Source organism: Leptonychotes weddellii, chromosome 4, assembly GCF_054177405.1.
Source record: "Leptonychotes weddellii isolate Sample4059 chromosome 4, ASM5417740v2, whole genome shotgun sequence".
Taxonomy (NCBI): Eukaryota; Metazoa; Chordata; class Mammalia; order Carnivora; family Phocidae; genus Leptonychotes; species Leptonychotes weddellii.
In genome coordinates this window covers 82,940,968-82,960,928 of record NC_138372.1, presented here as the reverse complement: position 1 = coordinate 82,960,928, position 19,961 = coordinate 82,940,968, and the positions used below count along the sequence as shown (strand labels likewise).

Genomic DNA, 19,961 nt, shown 5'->3' with positions numbered 1-19,961 from the left:
ATTTGTTTCAGAGGTAGAGATCTGAGATTCAACAGTCTTGCACAATTCACAGCGCTCACCATAGCACATACCCTCCCCAGTGTCTATCACCCAGCCACCCCATCCCTCCCACCCCACCCCCACTCCAGCAACCCTCAGTTTGTTTCCTCAGGGCCTTTTATAACTGCTCATTATTTTCAAGAACTCAAATGTAATGAAAAGATTGTTGTTTCTATTTACAGATGGGAAGACTAAGGATGAAAGGAAAATTAGCATTGGAATTGAATCCTGTCAGTTTTTTATTTCCCTCTTTAAATCAAACTGTATTTCCCCCCCCCAAATCAAAAATAAGAGTTAGAGCCACTTAATGAAAAAAAAATCCATATGCAATATTGTACAGTGTTAAATTCGCAATTCTTATAGTCGATGAAAATACCTTTGTAATTTGTGTGCCTAGATTCTTAAAACTGGGTGTGTTGAAAGACAGGTTCCCACCTAGCTTTCTCTCATGCATGTAAATTTAGTGCAAGCCTCTGTTTCAAGGAGCTTTATGTGGTTGGATTGACATTGCTTAATCAACAATTGAAAAAGTTAAGCATAACCTAGAAGTCATTTAGAACTATGAGTCACTTTTCTGACAAGCCAATAAGGCAAGAGAACCTGGGTTGCAAAACAATTACTAGCCCAGCCTGAGGGATCCTGGAAATACATTACAAGTATCAGTTAAGAGAAACAAAGCTGCAGTGTTTTACCAAGCTGCAGAGAACAAGCTAAGTTTGCTAACCAAACAAAATAACTTTACACTGACAATGCCAATTTTTACATTTGTTTCAGAACAAGGGACGCTCAAAGCACTGGAGGTAAGATTAACATTTAATTTTTTTTTTTTATATATATATAACTTTTGCATTTTGGGTTGTTTGCTAACTTAAGCAGGCTTGAGCTTTTAGAATGTGAAGTGTACTCTTAAAATGGATAGAAACAGAACTAGAGTGAGCAACCAAGTCCTTGTGAATGAAATGCACAGGTTAAATCAGAGGAGTTTTCAGTCCGTTGCTGCCTGAAGATCTTACGTAAAGGAAAAATGTGAATATTCAAGAATATGTGTGAAATGGAACTTTTCAGAATCTTAGTACTTAGGTAAATTTCAAATATTGTAACAATGTGTGGCATGGATATGGGGATACTTTTCCCTAGTTTCGGGCAGAATTCCACAAACCCCTGGAGTTTATAAAATTTAATGCATCTGTATTCATTGGAATGAGTATCTTTGATTCTGCTTGTACAGAAGAAAGGTAGCCCTCATTCCCAGGGAATTGGTAGACCTGTCCCTGTCATGAAACATTGCATTGCTGCCCAACATTTGCTAGTCTTGAAAAGTTCTAATGTTCATCTAAGGATGTGGATTCATATTTCTAGTAGTTTTCTGTTTTGAGCACAAACGTGATTTGTATCATGTCTTACTGATCAAAGCAAGATCGGGTAACATTTTCTTTTGGTTTAACACAGTCTAAAGTCTCATGGCTTAGAACTGTGTGATCCCTGTCACCTCTCAGAATAAGCTATTTTTTAAAAATATGAAAGAATGAAAAATATGACAGGTTCTGGACCATTGCCTTGGCCTTTAACCGAAAGTAGTAAATTTCTCACCTGACCTCCAAAAATAATATCATTGAGAAAATTAAAATATAAAATGCATGTAATTGGTTATAGGAACCAAAAGTATAGTAACTTGAGAATTTCAGACTAAAAGAATAACAAAAAAATTCTATACAAAATTTTAACAGATTATTATATATCATAAAGAGTGGTGTAATATTTTTTAATAGGCTGGCATTTATATAGGTGGTAAAAATAATGAAAAGTACAGTAAGACATCAAATAAGAAGTGATTGTTTCTGCTTCTCTTTTGCGTAAGCGTGTAATTTGCACGTAGGGTATCAAGAGTGTTGTGAGGATGCTCATATGCACCTCTTCGGTGTATCAGTGAACTATATTTCAAAGTCTAGAATCTAGATCAAGGAATATTTTTAAAATAGTTCACGTAAGTTCTTCTAGGGCTAAAATAAATTAATGTGAAATTTCGTCCAGTGTTTAGTTGACAGGTAATGTTTCTCATGAAGACTATAAGGATGCTGCCTGTGAAGATCTTGGAACGCAGCTTGCTTCTCTTATTCTCATGTTATCCTTAGATTATTGAGACAGAGTTCCTTTTAGAGCTGTGAGCTTTGTTACTTTACAAAAGATATTTTTTTCCCCAAAGAAGATGATTTCACTTGATTTTATTTAAGTGATGTGAAGTGAGTATATTTACAGAAAGTGTGCTCATAAGAAGTGGTTAATAATTTTCACATTATACTAAATAATTCTCTCCAGGCATTTTATCCTCTTAAAAAAATTACATGGAAGCCTACTATGAAATGAATTCATTTTCACGTTGACTTTTTTTAATGCGGCATCAGTGGTTTAGTGACTTGCTTAACTTTTGGATTCAATAAGTGCAATTTTTATTTAATGTGTGATTCTGCTAATAATCTTTATTTTGGATGCATAATTATAGTTACTGGCCAACCTATTTGGAAATCTTAGCTTGATTTAAGGAGAAGTGTAGCAAAAGAACGTTAAGAAGCATCTTTCACTTTATACCTCCTCACCAAGACTGTGTGGAAGGCAGTTTAACTCTCTGAGGCAGGTGCTTTATGTTTCACAGTCTTCCCAGAAATAAACAATGTGCTCTGTGATCTGCGTATCAACCCGCTCTTGTGAAGATCTTTCTCTCCATATACCAGTTTGTGGTCCTATTCTGTTCCCCTTTCAATAGCTATGATTGTGACTTTTTTAATTTTTAATTTTACACTTTATTCTCGAGGTAGGTAGGTCAGTTGTCAATAGCTACATTATCTGTAGGCCTTCATGACAACACCTGGGATGTTCATCCCACGTCCCATTTTAGAGTGGACCTTCAGAAGGTACCTCTAGCTGTAGGAAGTAAGATTATCATACGTATCCATTCAAAGTATCCGTTTAACACATATGTACTCTAAATCCATTCCTTAAAGGGTTTTTCACCTTTAAAACAGATAGAGGAACCAAAGCCAGTTCCATAGCAAATGAACCTTTGCTTATTTTGTTGGTAAAATCAACAGAGAATTAAATTTCTCCCAAGAGGCAAGAAGAGATTCTTGGGTGATAAAAGTAGTTCTTTTAGAGAAAGACAAGGTAATAGGTAATGAAGCAAGAAATAACTCAAATGCTTCTAAAATTAGGTTGGTTGGTTGTCCTCTCCCCTGCCCCTTCTAGGTTGATCAAAGAAGATTGAGAAGGTTCTGAAGATCAATTCTCCTGATCTCATGGAGCTGTATGTGACAAGCTCCCAGGGGTTGTGTCCTCTTGTTTTCTCTCCTCTCCCTACTGGGACAAAAGCGCTGTCCCAGGCTTTTGAGAATACAGGTGGGGGAGGGGAGTGTGTTGGATGGAATATGACAGAATGACAGTTGAAAGTAGCATTTTAAAATTGTTTAAATATGCTCTGTTAAACATTTCCAAAATTTCTTACAATGTAAAATACTTTTATAGGTGCTTTAGAAGTATAATAAATCTCCAGAGGTATTTGGTCTAAGTAGCTTGAAAAATTTTTTTTTTTTCAATGCAGCAAATCATAATTCCACTGCCTACTCTTCCTGTAGAAAAGTCTGTTTTCAGGGTCACTGATTTTTAGGAGGAAAAACCTTAAACATAAGCAGTAGGGTAACAACTTAGAAAAATCGTTTGTAATTTGTGTGCATTTAAACAGTCAAAATAACTCCAGTGGCGCAATCGGTTAGCGCGTGGTACTTAAACAGTCAAAATACCATGAAAATAATAATAATAAGCTGTTACTTAGTAATCCTTACTGCATGGCAGCAACTGTTCCAGTCATTTCACATGATTCATTTAATTCTCACCACAAATGCTGTGAAGTGGTGCTATTATTATCCCCATTTTTATAGGCGAGAAAACTGAGGCACAGAGATGTTGTTAACTTGTTCACCATCAGATAGCAGGTGCCAAGTGATAAGGTCTGAATTTGAACTCTGGCAGTCTGATTCTAGAATCCATATTCTTAATAATTATACCATGCTCTCTATTTTTTTTCACATAGTATGATATTTGTTTCAGGTGTACAATACAGTGACAAGTGTAACTCTTTAATCTGCATCGCCTATTTCACTCACCCCACCCCCCTCCCCTCTGGAAACCCAGTTTGTTCTCTGTATTTAAGAGTCTGTTTTTTGTTTGTTTTCTCTTTTTTCTTTGTTCATTTTTGTTTTTTTAAATTCCACATATGAGTGAAATCATGTGGTATTTGTCTTTGTCTGACTTTTTTCACTTAGTTTGTACCCTCTAGGTACATCTGTGTTGTTGCAAATTGTTCTCTATTTTAGTCCTAACTTCAAGGTAATAGAGTGTTGGTCTTAAACTCAAGGACTCTTTTTCACATTTTAAGTCTATAATTTTATTTTTTTATGAAGATTTTATTTATTTGTCAGAGAGTGAGAACTAGCACAAGCAGGGGGAGCTGCAGGCAGAGGAGAAGCAGGCTCCCCACTGAGCAAGGAAACTGATGCTGGACTCCATCTCAGGACCCTGGGATCATGACCTGAGCTGAAGGCAGACGCTTAACTGACTGAGCCACTCAGGCATCCCTTAAGTCTATAATTTTTAAATGGTACTCATTCAGGGATTCCAGGAATAGGACCCAAAGGTTGAATTCCTTTCTTGCCTCTAAGCATTTTGATAGTAGAAGGTATAAGAGCATAGAAAGACAGCTTCTACTGTACATTAAGAAGGTGAAGGGATATGTAGGAAGTAAATAGCAACCTGATATCCATCGTTATATATTTTCCTGTTGAAAATATTGTCCCTTGCATTCATTGTCCTTTATAGAGAGAGCTATAAAGAATGTTATACCATTTCAATAGAAAAGAGATTTTCTCTGGAAGCAGCTTTCTTCCAAATTATCAGCTATGAATCTTTGACTCTCATGCTTCCCCTTTTTGTGCCTTGGCTACCAAGAAGCCCAGAGTGACATTTTCTTCTCACTTATAATGGCTTTCTTTATACTAGTTTTTCCAGTATGGCTATCCGTCTTGCTCAACACAGGTTCAACACTGATCTTAATGGTCATATTCAGATTTTACAAATCCATTTTGAAAGTAGTTGGGTTAAAAACAAAAAATTTTAAAATTTCTCCAGTTTGCTTTCACCTTGAGAAAACTGAACTTCTGCTTGATGGGCTTCGAGGCCATTAAGAAAGCTGTAAGACCCTATTTCACCCATTTAACTTGTGAATGAAAACAGCAGGAAGAACCCCAAGAAAAATCCGTGGCTAATGTGTGCTTGGCAAAGCCACATGTGCTCTGAATGAAACCAAGTCTCCTCCACACACAGGTGCAAACCCCAACACACATAGGGAGAAAATTGCTTTTGTGAAAATCTAAATTATATGGTAGTTATAGACTCAGCATTTCATCCAGTTGTGTAATAAAGTGATAATCAAGTCCTTATTAATTAGTGAGATTACTGTAGTTATTAGGTGGAAATGAATTTAATTCCATGTGAAATTGAACACATAACCATGCATTTTCAAACATTTAAAATTTCTTTTGTTTTGCATCTTATAATTTTTGTAAAGCACAATTTTTCTTACGGCTTTTTCTGTGATAAGAATTCACTTTCATGGTTCACAAGCTGCATGCCTAGGTTATTTCTTCAAGTACTGAGATACAAGTGACCATAATTAAAACACCATTCTCAGTTAAGTGTGTGTTAAAGTCAGAGCTTCAGATCTCTGTTTTGAGGTTCTCCAGTCTCTGATCTGTCAGGACTCAGAAATAACTGAGTTAGAGTTTTGGAGTTTACATGTCTTTGCTGGGAGCATTTTCCACCCAAGAATAGCTCCTTGGGCTTTGTTCTCATAATTCCTGTAGTCATTACAACTTTAAAAAAAAAAAGGGTTTTTTTTGAGTCATCATACCCAGAGATGGCAAATGAAAAGATGTTTCTTTTCTATGGCGTAATATCAACAACATCAAATACAGATGTTCAAGTGGAAGACTTATTAGAGAAGCAAAAAGTTTAAATTATAAAAACTGTAGAACCATGTGTTTTGATCAAATTTAGTCATACTTTTAAATGGAGAAAGTGCAACATTAATTGGCCTTCCAAAGTACTGCATACTAATACAATTTAATAATGTGAAATCTAATCTTTGTTTTGCTTTGTTTTACTTTTCTGCACAGAAACGGGCCAATGGACTCCGAAGAAGCCCCAGACAGGTGGATCCAGGTGTGTTTCTGATTACATGTCTGTAATCATGACTTCAGTTAAACGATTATGAAAGTATATGGGAATTGCTGTAGAAATCAGATTGTTGGCCTTTGTTCCTGGCAGTTTGGTATGAAATGTGTGACCAGGAGGCGCCAGTCTAACGTGTAAATCATTTACCTGACGGTGCTTCCTGGGACAGGCTCAAATGATGAGTAACCACCAGGACCACACTCTTTCAAGAACCATTGACTGAGCTGGTTATTTTCTTACTGAACAGCCTCAGGCTGTTGGGTTAATGCTAACATATCCAATGCCCTCCACCTTCTCCCTCCCAAATATGGAAAGAAAATCAACCAACAAGCTGGCACTTAAAAATTAACTTTTCTAAGGCGGTGGAGGGAGCTCATAAACTGGACAATCTTGGTACCCTCCGCATTTGGGAAAATACTTTCTTCACCCTTTATCTGTACTATTTTATAATGGAAGAATGAATTTAAGGACTTTGTGAATAAGTACCCTCTTTGGGGGCCAATTATTTGTCTGCAGAGAGCATTCAGTTGTTTTCTATTTAACATCATGAGGTTTGCCCTGTCATTATTTTAGTATAATTATTTTTTCATCCATTAAGCAATACCTTCCACAGTTTAATTACCAAAGATTTGTTATGTATATGGTCGTATTATTGTGGGTAAAGGGTATTCATAGCTAAAGGATTCAAAATATATGAACTTGACAATAAATCAGGTGGGACATGAAGTAAACCTGCTGGAAAATAATCTGGATTATGTGTTTTGTTTTCTCATCATAAACAGTGTTCACCGAGTTGTAAAGTTTAGCTTTCAAAGCATTATAGCTTTTAACTGAAACCACATCCATGGTAGCCATGCCAGTTTATGAGCTGTTTGAAAAGATTTATAGAAGCTTTGTTGCCTCTGGCTAGGAATTGCCTCACTTATGTCCTGAGATCAGTTTAAATCTTCCAACGACAGAACAAAATTGAGGCCATTTAAAAAATAGGGGTTCTGGTTTATTTTAATAGTTTGAACTTTCCCAACACAAAACCCTTGGCAGAGGATTCTGCAATAATATTTAGAAGTGACTTCTTCTGTTCTATTTAGTATGACTGTCAGCATATTTTTTTTTCTTATTTTGTGTGAGTTGTAGTATTTTTATTTCAGAAAATGATCTAACCTTTACAAGTGTTATTTTAAAAATATTTTCTCTTTCTTCTATGGGCGTTTTCATTTAATCCATTTTCTTCCAGCGAAATGAATTTCTATAGTGTGTCAGTAGGAACACATTTGGCAATTAACAATTTACTTTATAGCCAGAATTTTTAGGAGTGCTTAGATGATTCAAGTAGAGGTATAGTGAATTCATAGATTGTTTAAGTATAACAAAGTCGACGAGTAATAGGATAGTTTATCCTCAAGTTGATGGCTCTGTGTAGGTACTGCTGTTCTGGTATTCCTAATTGTCCAAAGATTTTAGAACTTCATGAAGAATAAACTTACAAATACAAAAGAAGGAGTCCTATATGTTATGTTTATAAGAGAAAAATAAATACACACATAACCACACACCTACACACACACACACACACACATTGTATATCATATAGTTTTCCATTAGGTATGGTAATTATATATGAGCATTTTCTCATTTCTCCACATTTATGAAAAAAAAACAAAAAAAAGCAAAAACGAAGGGTTGATGATCTTGCCTGTTGTAGATGCTAATGTGATAACAACTGTTTCTCTCTGTGGTGTCTTTTGATGTTAGGCTTGAATTATGTGTTTAGAGTTGGTTGTCTTTTGCATCTTTGCTTCTTTCAGTTGGTAAGTTGCAAAGCTTTTTTGTTCAAAGTTAACCCTTGCTTGACCACTGCCCTGCGCTGAGTTGGTCCTGATGTAACTATCATTTAGCATACTTTACATTCATTCCAAGATGTTTAAATAAGAAATCAGCAAAACTGAGGCTTCCTCAGCAGGGACAAACTGCTCCAAGGGGCATTATTTGCTGTTAGTGCTTTTACTGTGGAATTTCCTTTAATCTTTTCTAGCTAATTTAGTTGACATCTCCAAGTGCTAATACACTGACTGCTTCCCAGGGTCTCAGGGTGGCTTGTAGAAAAAACTGATTAACTTTAAAGCTTTTTTTGGAAAGGAACTTAATGCATAGTTTTATGGGTAGTAGGTGCCTAATAAGTACTTGTTAAATGAATTAACGAATAGCTGTATGCTTTTTCTGCACGCATTGGCTCTCTTGCTTTTTAAACCCCCCTCCTGACAAAGTGGATGGATGTAGTAATAGAGCACTGAATAATCTAGTGGTGAGAAAGAAGCATGGCTCTGAGGCATATTGCCTGGGCTGGGGTCCCAACTTAAGTGCTCACTTGGTGTTGACCTGTGGCAATTTCTTTCTTTCTCTCTCTGCTGTAGTTTCCTCATTAAAAGGACACTAATAATGGTACCTACCTTACAGAGTCGTTGTGAGCATTACATGAGTTAATAGGTATAAAGCACTTACAACAGCACCAGCTGTGCAGTAAATGTGGAGGGGTGCTGTTATTACAATTATTACTTTATGATAGAGCATGGAACTTAATATGGGACCTTTAGTCATTATTTGCCAGTTCTTTGCAAACAGACCCAGAATTTTATGTTGATTTTTCCAGTGAAGCTAGAAGTTCCAGAATTACAGTTGTTTTCAGATTTGCAGTTATTCCCTGCTTCTCTGATGGATTTCTGTGATATTTTGTGTATCTTTAAGAGAAGCAATCAACAATGGTGGTCGAGAGTTTTTTGGTGAAGCTAGTGTTTGTGATTGCATTAAAGAAATGAAAGGAAAACCTCCCAAGTTGAAAACATATAATGTGGGGTTCTATTCAAACCAAGAAAAATGTGATCTATAGGTTTGCACTGTGTCTTGTTAGCACATTTTAAACATTCACTCTTGGGCCGCCTGGGTGGCTCAGTCAGTTAAGCATCCGACTCTTGATCTCAGCTCAGGTCTTGGTCTCAGGGTCATGAATTCAGGCTCCATGCTGGTTGTGGAACCTATTTAAAAACAAAAACATTCACTCTTAATTAATAATTGTGGTTAATCTTTATAGAAAATATTTACAAATGGCTTTGCAGTTTATTTTTTCTTGTCTTCTATTGTGTGCTAAGAAATTTATCAATTTATGATCTTGACTACTTTTGTAGTTATAGTAATGTGTTAGATGCAAATTCTGGTAGCTCTTTTGGATATCTTAAATATAGCAGGGTATTTTCATCAGTTTGTACTTTTCTTCCTAAGACAGATGTTGGTTTCAGGAAAATAACACTTGTAAGAGACTGATCAATTGTTTCAGGAACAGGGAGGTGCTAGGCCTTTTTCAAGAACATGAGATCATAAATCTCAAAATCTGAGCACTGGTGTAATATTTATCATTTTACTAAAGTGGCACTCAAGGTCAAAGTTACCAATTAAATTTTAATACTGAACTTTAAAAATTTCCTTCTACGCATAAAATATACAAGATTTATTTTAGTTTGCATGTGGCAAATCTATATACCAGGACATGTGTTCTTTTGATCAAGCTCATGTTTTTGTCTTAAATTTGTGCAATTCATAGCATCTCAGTCACTAGCTTTTAAAAATTCAGGCCATTGTTCTGTGTTGTGCTGCCTAAAGATTAGATGGAGTAGATGGCAAATATTTAGGTAGCTCATTTTCTTTCCGGTCTTAAGTTACCCATGCGATTCCTGATAACCTTGAATAGTAAATGAACAGATAATGGTTAAATGATAAAAGAGTTCTTTTGGAGAGCTCTTGCTTTTCATATGCTTATTGTAACTTTTGATTACAAAGAGAAACATGTGGCTTGGAAACATTGTCTTTTCTTATTCACTGAGGAGATGTCCTACAGTTTCTTAGCAGAGATACCTTCAAAGGTGGTCACTTTCTCTTTCAGGTGGATAGGATTGATATGTAATGCCATTCCTATTTGTTCTTGTATGAAGAAAGGAATTCAAGAACTCTTTCATTACCAGCTTTGTATACCACAATAAGCACCAGCAATATCATTAATTATAAAACATGGCTCCTTTTCATAAGGAATTTCTGTACTGCCTGAAGAAGGAACAGATACAGGCACAAAGTCTTAATTGCATAAATGCATGTATATGGGTGTACATATGAAAATATTTTAATATTACATTACTATTTTATACACTGACTCACTATGCTATGGCAAGTGTCATAAACACAGTGAATAGTCTGATAAACATAAAAAAATCTAATTATGTAGTATGTGCAAAAAAGCAAATGGAATTGAAAGAGAGAAGCACATGTGGGCTCATACTGCTTTTAGTCTGGGTTGTCTATATATGTTTTTATTTATGTAAATAGCAATTTTGTTATGCTGGTTTATTGTATTGAATCACAATTTAATACAGTTTTCCTTAATGTTTTAATTTCAAACAATTGTTGAACTCATTCCAAATCTGAACAGGATTGTTGATTTCTTTTAGCTTTGCTTCTAAGCATAATGTCAATTTGCTCAGTAAGGAAATTTTGTATTTTTAGTTTCTAAATACAAAACATTGATGAGAAAAATAGCAGCCCAGGATTTTAAAAATCACTGATCTAAAAATACATTTTTTCCTTTTTTTATGGGGGAGACAAATGTATATTCTTGAAGGCTTTAGTAAATGGGCTTTTGTCTATAATAAGTAATAAAGTATCCATAGATTATGATATTTCCATATCAGACAGACCTACTTCTGTCTTTTCTGTCACCCCTAAAACTAATTTCTCATCAGATATAAATACTAATCTAAATATTGGGAGCATAATTGTAAGTGTGTAAAAGTATATTTCACCTTAAAAGAAGGAACTTGAAAAAACTGGGACAGTAGAACCCAGTGATTAAGATGCATTGCACAGAAATGAGAAATCCAAGCTGTGAATGAGTGCTGGGAGCCTGCTCTGGTTTTTAAAATAGTTGATTTGTTCTCAAGCTTCTATTAAATTATAGACAATAAGACTAGTTTTGCACTAAGGTGATCAATCCCCTTGTAGTTATTTTCAGGACTACTACCCTTCTCATTCCCTTTACGTTGATGACAGATTTCTAAAATGTACATCCTAGTCCCATGCTCACACCTTTTTCTGGTTTGGGGAGGATTTATTTTTTCTTTTAGAGTCTCATGCCAGGCTCACAAAGGGTCACTATTGCTGTCAGCTGGCAGGTTTGTCCACACCTTGCTAAGTAAGTCAGTGTTTTCCACCTGCTCGGGTACTTCCGGCATAGATTCAGGGCTAGGCGAATATTTGAAGACCTACACAGGGATACTTTTGGTGGGAAACACAGTATCAATAATGTGATTATTGAAATAAAACATTTGGAATATTATATATAGAACCTACCTCTGGGTCATTTACACACTGCTAACTGATAATTTCTGTTACTATAGTAATCAGTCTTTAGAAAATAATGTATTAAGTATTTAGAAAAATATTCTAAAAAGGAGGTCTCAAACCTGGTGAACTGCTTTTAGCATTTATCACTGAAAAAAGCACTCCTTACTTGAAAAGTCAAGTATGGCCTGGGCTTCCTTTGCTATATCTATGGTCCTGGTAGTCAAATATTACATTTCAGAAGAAGAAGAATGTGCTCTATAAGGCTAAGTACACACATAAAAAAAAACTTCAGAAATTTCTTTTGGTTCAATGTCCTCTGGCAACCAAGTAACCTTGTTCTGGAGCTTTAGTCTGAGGTAAGGCAAATGAAAGGAACCAGTGGAGTCAAAATTATTGGCTTCAAATAGTATATAGTGGTTCTATGTATAAATAGGGAGAATGATTCACAAGTTAATTAGAATATTGGAGGTCAGTTTGTGGAATTTCTATCAAAATGACTCATATTGGCAATTATATCTTTCAGTATATTCAAATCAAGTTGACTTTTAAAAATTTTAATTTGAATGAAAAGAGTTTATGTTAGCTACTTAATTGTTTTCTACAGATAACTTTTTTGAGACTCATTCTTTCCTATATAGATATTAGAAATATATGGAAGCTTACCATCTTTGAGAAACTTGGAATTTTGTTGGGGAGAATAAGACATACAAAAACAACGTGTCCAACAGTAATACTGTGTGGTATATGATGAACCACCAAAATATGTGGTGTAGGTTATAAATGGTGTAGTTGACTAGGCGGGCAAATGAGGAAGAATGCATGTGGACTAAAGGACACAGGACAAGGAGACAAAATATCTGACAAGCGCATCAGTGAAAGTAAATTTACATTGAACTGTAGATGTTCAAAGTTGCCAGTCTGTTACTAGGCTTGGGTCAGCTCAGTTCATTAGCACCCAGTATGTTTTTGTTTGTCAAGTGACATAACCCATTTCAAGCTAGAAAAACAAGTAAAAAGGAAAAGAAAAAGTGATTTCCATTTGAAATTTGTTTTCGGTAAGAAAGAAGGGCTGGCTGGGTGGCTCAGTTGGTTAAGGGGCTGCATCTGCCTTCGGCTCAGGTCATGGATCCTGGGATCCAGCCCCACATCAGGCTCCCTGCTCAGCGGGGGGCCTGCTTCTCCCTCTGCATGCCACTCCCCCTGCTTGTGCGCACTCTCTGTCAAATAAATAAATGAAATCTTTAAAAAAAAAAAAGAAAGAAAGAAGGGCTATGTTTACAAAGAATGGGGGAGGGGGAAAAGGAGAAGCTTAGTTTGAGCAGGACTTCATATACAGGCATAGCTCATTTTATTGCACTTTGCTTTATTGCTCTTCCCAGATACTGTGTTTTTCACCAAGGTGAAGGTTTGTGGCAACCCTGCGTTGAGCAAGTCTACTGGCACCATTTTTCCAACAGCATTTGCTCACTTCGTGTCTCTGGGACCATTTGGTAATGCTTGCAATATTTAAAAATTTTTCATTATTATTTGTGATGGTGACCTGTGATCCAGGATCTCTGATGTCACTATTATAGTTGTTTTGGGGTGCCACAAACCACGCTCATGTAAGACCGCAAACTTAATTGATAAATGTATCTGTTTCTGTCTGCTCCACTGACTAGTCGTTTCCCTATCATTCTCCCTCTCCTTGGGCCTCCCTTCTCCCTGAGACACAACAGTATTGAAATTAGACCAATTAATAACCCTATGATGGCCTCTAAGTGGTCAAGTGAAAGGAACAAGTTGCATGTCTCTCACTTTAGATCAAAAGCTAGAACTGATTAAGCTTAGAGAGGAAGGCATGTCAAGAGCCCAAATAGGCCAAAAGAGAGGCCTCTGGCAGTAGTTAGACAAGTTGTGAATGCAAAGGAAAAGTGCTTGAAGGAAATTAAAACTGCTACGCCACTGAACCCCTGAATGATAAAAAAGGTGAAACAGCCTTATTGCTGATATGGAGAAAGTTTTAGTGATCTAAAACCAGCCACAATGTTCCCACAATCCAGAACAAGACCCTAACTCTTCATTTCTGTGAAACTCAGGTGAGTAAGCTGTGGAAGAAAAGTTGGAAGCCAGCAGAAGTTAGTTCATGAGTTTTAAGGAAAGAAGTCCTTTCCATAACATCAAAGTGCAAGGTGAAGTAGCAAGTGCTGGTGTAGAAGCTGCAGCAAATTATCCAGAAGCTCTAGCTCAGATAATTAATGCAGGTGGATACAATATACAACAGGTTTCCAATGTAGATGAAATAGTCTTCTATTGGAAGAAGATGCATCTAGGACTTTCATAGCTAGAGAGGAAAAGTCAATGCCTGGCTTCAAAGCTTCAAAGGACAGATTGACTTGTGTGTTAGGAGCAAAGGCGGCTGGTAACTTTAATTGGAAACCAGTGCTTATTTGCCATTCCAAAAATCCTAGGGCCCTTGAGAATTAGGCTAAATCTACTCTGTGCTCTATCAGGAGAACAGCAAAGCCTGGATGATAGCACATCTGTTTTTTTTTTTTTTTTAAAGATTTTATTTATTTATTTGATAGAGTGAGAGAGCACAAGCAGGGGGAACAGTAGAGGGAGAGGGAGAAGCAGGCTCCCCGCCAAGCAGGGAGCTCGATGTGGGGCTCGATCCCAGGACCCTGGGATCATGACCTGAGCTGAAGGCAGACGCTTAACCATCTGAGCCACCCAGGCGCCCCTGATAGCACATCTGTTTTACAACACGGTTTATTGAATATTTTAAGCCCACTGTTGAGACCTGCTACTCAGAAAAAAGTATTCCTTTCATAATATTACTGCTCATTGACAATGCACCTGGTCATCCAGGAGCTCTGAATGATGAAGATGTGCAACAAGATTAATGTTGTTTTCATGCCTGCTCATACAACATCCATTCTGCAGCTCATGGATCAAGGAGTCATTTTGAATTTTAAGCCTTATTATTTAAGAAGTACATAGTGATAGTGATTCCTTTGAAGGATCTGGGCAAAGTAAATTGAAAACCTTCTGGAAAGGAATCACCATTTTAGGTGATATTAAGAATATTCCTGATTCATGGGAATTGGTCAAAATATCAACATTAACAGGCATTTGGAAGAAGTTGAATCCAGTCCTCATGGCTGACTTTGAGGGGTTCCAAACTTCACTGGAGGAAGTAACTGCAGATATGGTGGAAATAGCAAGAGAGCTGGAATTAGAAGTGGAGCCTGAGGATGGGACTGATTTGCTGCAATATCATGATAAGACATGAACAGATGAAGCGTTGCTTCTTAAAGAAAGTGGTTTCTTGAGATGGAATCTACTCCTGGTAAAGATTATGAGAAGATTGTTGAAATGATAACAAAGAATTTAGAATATCACATAAACTTAGTTGATAAAGCACTAGAAGGGTTTGAGAAGATTGACTCCAATTTTGAAAGAAGTTCTGCTGTAGGTAACACACTGTCAAACAGCATCACTTGCTACAGAGAAATTGTGAAAGGAAGAGTCAATTGATGTGTCAAACTTCATTGCTGTCTTAGTTGAAGAAGTTGCCACAGCCACCCGAGCCTTCAGCAGCTACCATCCTGATCAGTCAGCAGCCATCCACATCGAGGAAAGACCCTCCACCAGCAAAAAGATTATGATTAATTTACCCAAGGTCACACAGCACCTGGCTAGTACCAGGACTTAATTGCAGTGTTTGGCTCCAGAGACCTCACTCTTGTAGAGATCTTCTGTGTCCCCTTCTTATGCCAGCTTTTGCACAGAGGAGAGCTTATTTCCTGGAGTTCAGCTGTATAGTACAGTGCAAAATTAGCAGTGTGATCGAGTCTGTTTTGCAGAGTTCATTAGTGACTGCTGTTACAAAGCAGATTTATGGGTGATTTTATTTTATGCATTGTTAATTTTGAAAATGTTAATCTGAAATTGCTACAGTATTTCAATTAATTTGGATGATTAAAATTTAGCACCAGAAGAATCTCTAGCAGAAGATAAGGCAGCTAATTAGAGGTTCTGAAACAAACAACTGTAGACACTGGCACAGAGACCCACTGGTGGAACTCACTCTGCTTCACAGTTTTGAAATGGAAAGAATAATTTCTGGCATTCTCAATATTCAACTTGAGCGCAGTTGACTTTTTTAAAAAAGCCATTTTAAGGAGTTAATTACTTAAAGAAATGTAGAATTTTTCAGTATCGTGCATTTCTGGAAAACTGCCTTCACATTATTTTGGAGTATTGTCTTTTGGATAATTGTAGTTGGTGACAGAAATACAAGATGCATTTGTTACCAAGGTATTTTTCATGTCATGTATGATATTTCATGGTTTTTATATATGTTTCAATTCTTTTTCTGAATTTAAAGGTGAGACAGCACAGATTTAAAAAAAAATACTGATCTTCAATAAATTAGTTTTGCGTTTTGAAGAATTAATTCTCAAAATTTCAGAAAATATAAGAAACTATAAAAAATTTTCCTGGACAAATTGCCGAATCACCTTTATGTTGTTATTTTGTTATACATTTTTCCTAGGACTTTCTTTTCTTTGTGTGTAGCCATATGTTTATAAAAGGTCTGTATTTCCAATTTAGTATTCTGCAAAGTCTTAACTTTGTCTCCTGAGCATATTTGTTTATTCACGTGTTCATTCAACCATTTGATAAGTATGCAGGCACAATGTTAAATTTACAGGGATGAACAAGAGGTGTTTTCCCTAACGCAGCAAACAGTGTCATGGAGCCAAAGGTAAGACTTGAGATCAGGGTAATACAGGGACTATGCTTAAAGGAAGCACATATTTTGAATATGTGGACATCGGGAAATGATGTCTAAACTGAAAGGATGTGTGTAGGGACAGAATATGAATGGAGACAGGAAGTTTGCAGGAAGAAGGAACAGCTCCAGCAAAGGCCTTGGGTTGGAAAAAGCAAAGACTGGCTAGGGCTTGAGAGGGAGAGCTGTGTACCATGAGAACAACCAAGGCAAGGTCTTTATTTCCACATCAGAAATTTGATTTTATTCTGAAGAGCAGAGTGAGCCTTTCAACTAGAGGATATGGTCTTCTGAGACTGGTTTAAAAGATCATCCTAGCTGAACTGTGAAGGGTATATTGAATCATTAAATAGTCTTTAAAAAAAAAATCAGGTGGTTTTAGAATTATTTCTTGTTGGACAAGAGTCTTTTTAATTTTCATTATTATAAATACTATTTGAAGAACATCTATGCATGAATATACTTATCCATATGGCTGATTAGGATTATTTAAGAATGGAGTCATACAAGTGGAATTTCTGGATCAAAACTTATTAATTCCTATACTCAGGATATATATGTTGTGCCAAATTGCCTTTTAGAAATTTAACATTGAATTATATCCCCACCATTTCTGACATGTGAGACTGTGTCTCACCCTATGCTTAACAACACTGTATTATTCTTTTTACTTTAAATCATTTGATGAGAAAGGAATAGGATATTACTATTTATATATAGTAGTTCATATCATATAAACTTCATTACTAGCAAGCTATTTGTATTGTTCTTCTGTGAATTATCTGTTTATACCTTATCCATTTTTCTATTCAGGATATAGTGCTTTTGTAAATTATTTGTAAGACTATATATTAGTGATATTAACCTTATATTTATCAAAATTTTTTCTGGCTTATTTGTTTCTATATAAAGTTTTGCATTTGCATGTGGTCAAAATTATTGATATTTATGGACTTTTTTTTTCTTTTTTTGCTGCCTTTGTGCTCAGAAAGTTCTCTCCTTCTGAATTCTGTTAAATACTTCTAGTCTTACTGTTTAATTTATGTAGCATTTAGACCATGCCATTTAACTTATTTAAGTAATAGATTAAAGTTCTGTGAGCAGCTACAGGATGCCTGGATGGCTCAGTCCTTAAGCGTCTGCCTTCGGCTCAGGTCATTGGGATCAAGTCCTGAGTCCCGCATCGGGCTCCTTGCTCAGCGGGGAGCCTCTGCCTGCTGCCCCCCATGCTTGTGCTCTCTCCTCTCTCTCTCTCTCTCATTCTCTCTGACAATAAATAAAGTCTTTAAAAAATAAATAAATAAACTTCTGTGAGCAGTTCCAAAATGAACATCAAAATATTTTAAGGATTTATAGTACTGCACTTGACAGAATTTAAATTTACCTTTTTTGCATGTTGCTTAACAACCATCTTAGATTGTTTACTTTTCCTTTTGTGCTTTATTATATAGATATTTTGCTCAAATAATAAATTATCTTATGCAAAATATGTCACAATATATGCTGTGTATAGGTAGTAAGGGAATAGTATGTGAAACAAATAAAAGTATGTAATATTGAGATAATCAGGCTTTTTTGTTTCTAAACTATGATAAACTAAAATTACCTCTTCCCAGCCTTTCTAAGAGCAGGAGGAAAAAATGTTTTGTGTTTTGAGTTCAGAGTATCTCCCACCTCCCATTGCTCTCTTTCCCCCTGTAAATATATATCCTCCTTAATTTTACAAATCTCTTGTCACGTTAACTTACACTGCTGCTCCTGGGCCTGAGACTAGGCTTATTATCTTAAAAGATTTTTAGTTTTAATAGTTTTTCATTAAAGTAAGAAAATTTCAAGTTTGACTTTATTTGAAAGATGCTATAGATATTCCTCATTTTTAAAACAATGTGGAAATTCTATATTTTAGAGCCATGAAAACATTAGGTGTTTAATAAGTAGTCTTTCTTGGGGAATCCAGCTGCAAGCAGATAGAATAACGACTTTGGTTTCCTACCTGGCATATTGCTCCTGATGATCTATCTATTCAGGGAAAATGCCTCTGGATGTCCAGATGCCAACAATTTTGCTTGTAGCTTCCTGCTATTTTAAATGGCCCAAGGGAATCATGTGATGCCTTCAAGTCCGAACAGAACCTTCCTTCTTGGGACAGAGAATTCTTTCAATTTGGGGCACATAGATTAGATGGATGAAAATAAAAATATTCATGTATTTCTACACTCCCCATTATATTGCTAATATTATAGCTTTTAACTCTTAGAGGAAGAAACTTGCCATTTAAAAAATATAATGCTATGCTTTGGGGATCCCATTTTTTTAAGTTAAGAATCTTCCATTTAAATTCAAGCAGTATCCAAGAACAGAATCTGGCCAATGGTTTTGAAAATATGAAATGGCAACACCTTCTTGGAATCTCAGACTGTTCAAGGATGTTTTTTTTCTAGCAAAACAGGAAGAAATTGGAAAAAAGCATATGGACTCAGGTTGAGCATATGAGATATTTTCAACTTGAATCGGCACTTTACTCATATTTGTAGTGTGACTTAAAATTAATTTTGGTGAAGCATTTAGATTTGAGAAAGAAAAAAATCCCTATCTGGAACTAAATCAACATTTGTGGCATCTCATTAATCACTGCCTTATGTAACCACTTTTCCCACCTAAAGAGAAGCTACTGGGATGAGAAAAGTTTATAATATCAATGCCAAGTGCAGATCTTCCCTCTCCAGAAAGGAGTTCATTAATCATCATCGAAGCACAAGAACAAACATACTTCATGTCTCTTGCCAATTTTTTTCAATAACATTTCTGAAAGGCAAAAAAAAAACACAAAAAAACCCATTTTCCTATTTTCTTATCTTTATTTGAAAAGGTTTTAATTTGGCTGTTATTTAATTTGTGATGATGTTATGTAAGTTTAACATGCTCTAAGAATGCGTGTGAATGGTATATAGCAATATAGGGTATTGAGTTCGGACCCCTGAATCAGGGAAATCTGTATGCAGATTGCTGGTTTTGTTACCTTCCTACTTATGTGGTCATAACCGGCAAAACTTTTGAGACACAGTGCTTGACACCGGGTAATTGGCCAATAAATGGCAGTGACAGAAATTCTTACTCTCACTGGTAGGAAACAGTATGGGCTTGAAGTTTGAGAACGTGGCTTTTAATCCAGGCTTCTGTGTAAACCTTTGGGCAGGTTAATAGCTTCAGTTTTCTCATTTGTGAAATGAAAATAGTCACCTTACCTGCATCACAGTATTACCAGTTGGCACCAGTGAGATAGTAACCTGGTCAAGATAGAAAACTGAACCTAGTCACGAGCTACAAACCCATGAAATAAAAATTAAAAATAAGTGCCAAGTTGTGAAATCTTCATTATTTTGCCATATATCTTAGCCTTTCAGTGTTAGAATTATGTGCTTGATTAGTAGTTGTGATAGAATTTTAGGGTCAGCCATGCAGTTATGACATCCTCTATATA

The 19,961-nt window shown here is 36.0% G+C and overlaps 1 protein-coding gene across 1 annotated transcript in view; it reads left to right on the top strand.

The window, feature by feature from the left end:
• Positions 1–19,961, top strand: part of VAV3 (vav guanine nucleotide exchange factor 3) — a 341,802-nt gene that overhangs the window by 230,921 nt on the left and 90,920 nt on the right. The window contains exons 18-19 of the mRNA XM_081817104.1: positions 814–839; positions 6,261–6,306. Coding sequence (XP_081673230.1) covers positions 814–839; positions 6,261–6,306 — 72 coding nt within the window. The remainder of the gene's footprint in view (positions 1–813; positions 840–6,260; positions 6,307–19,961) is intronic.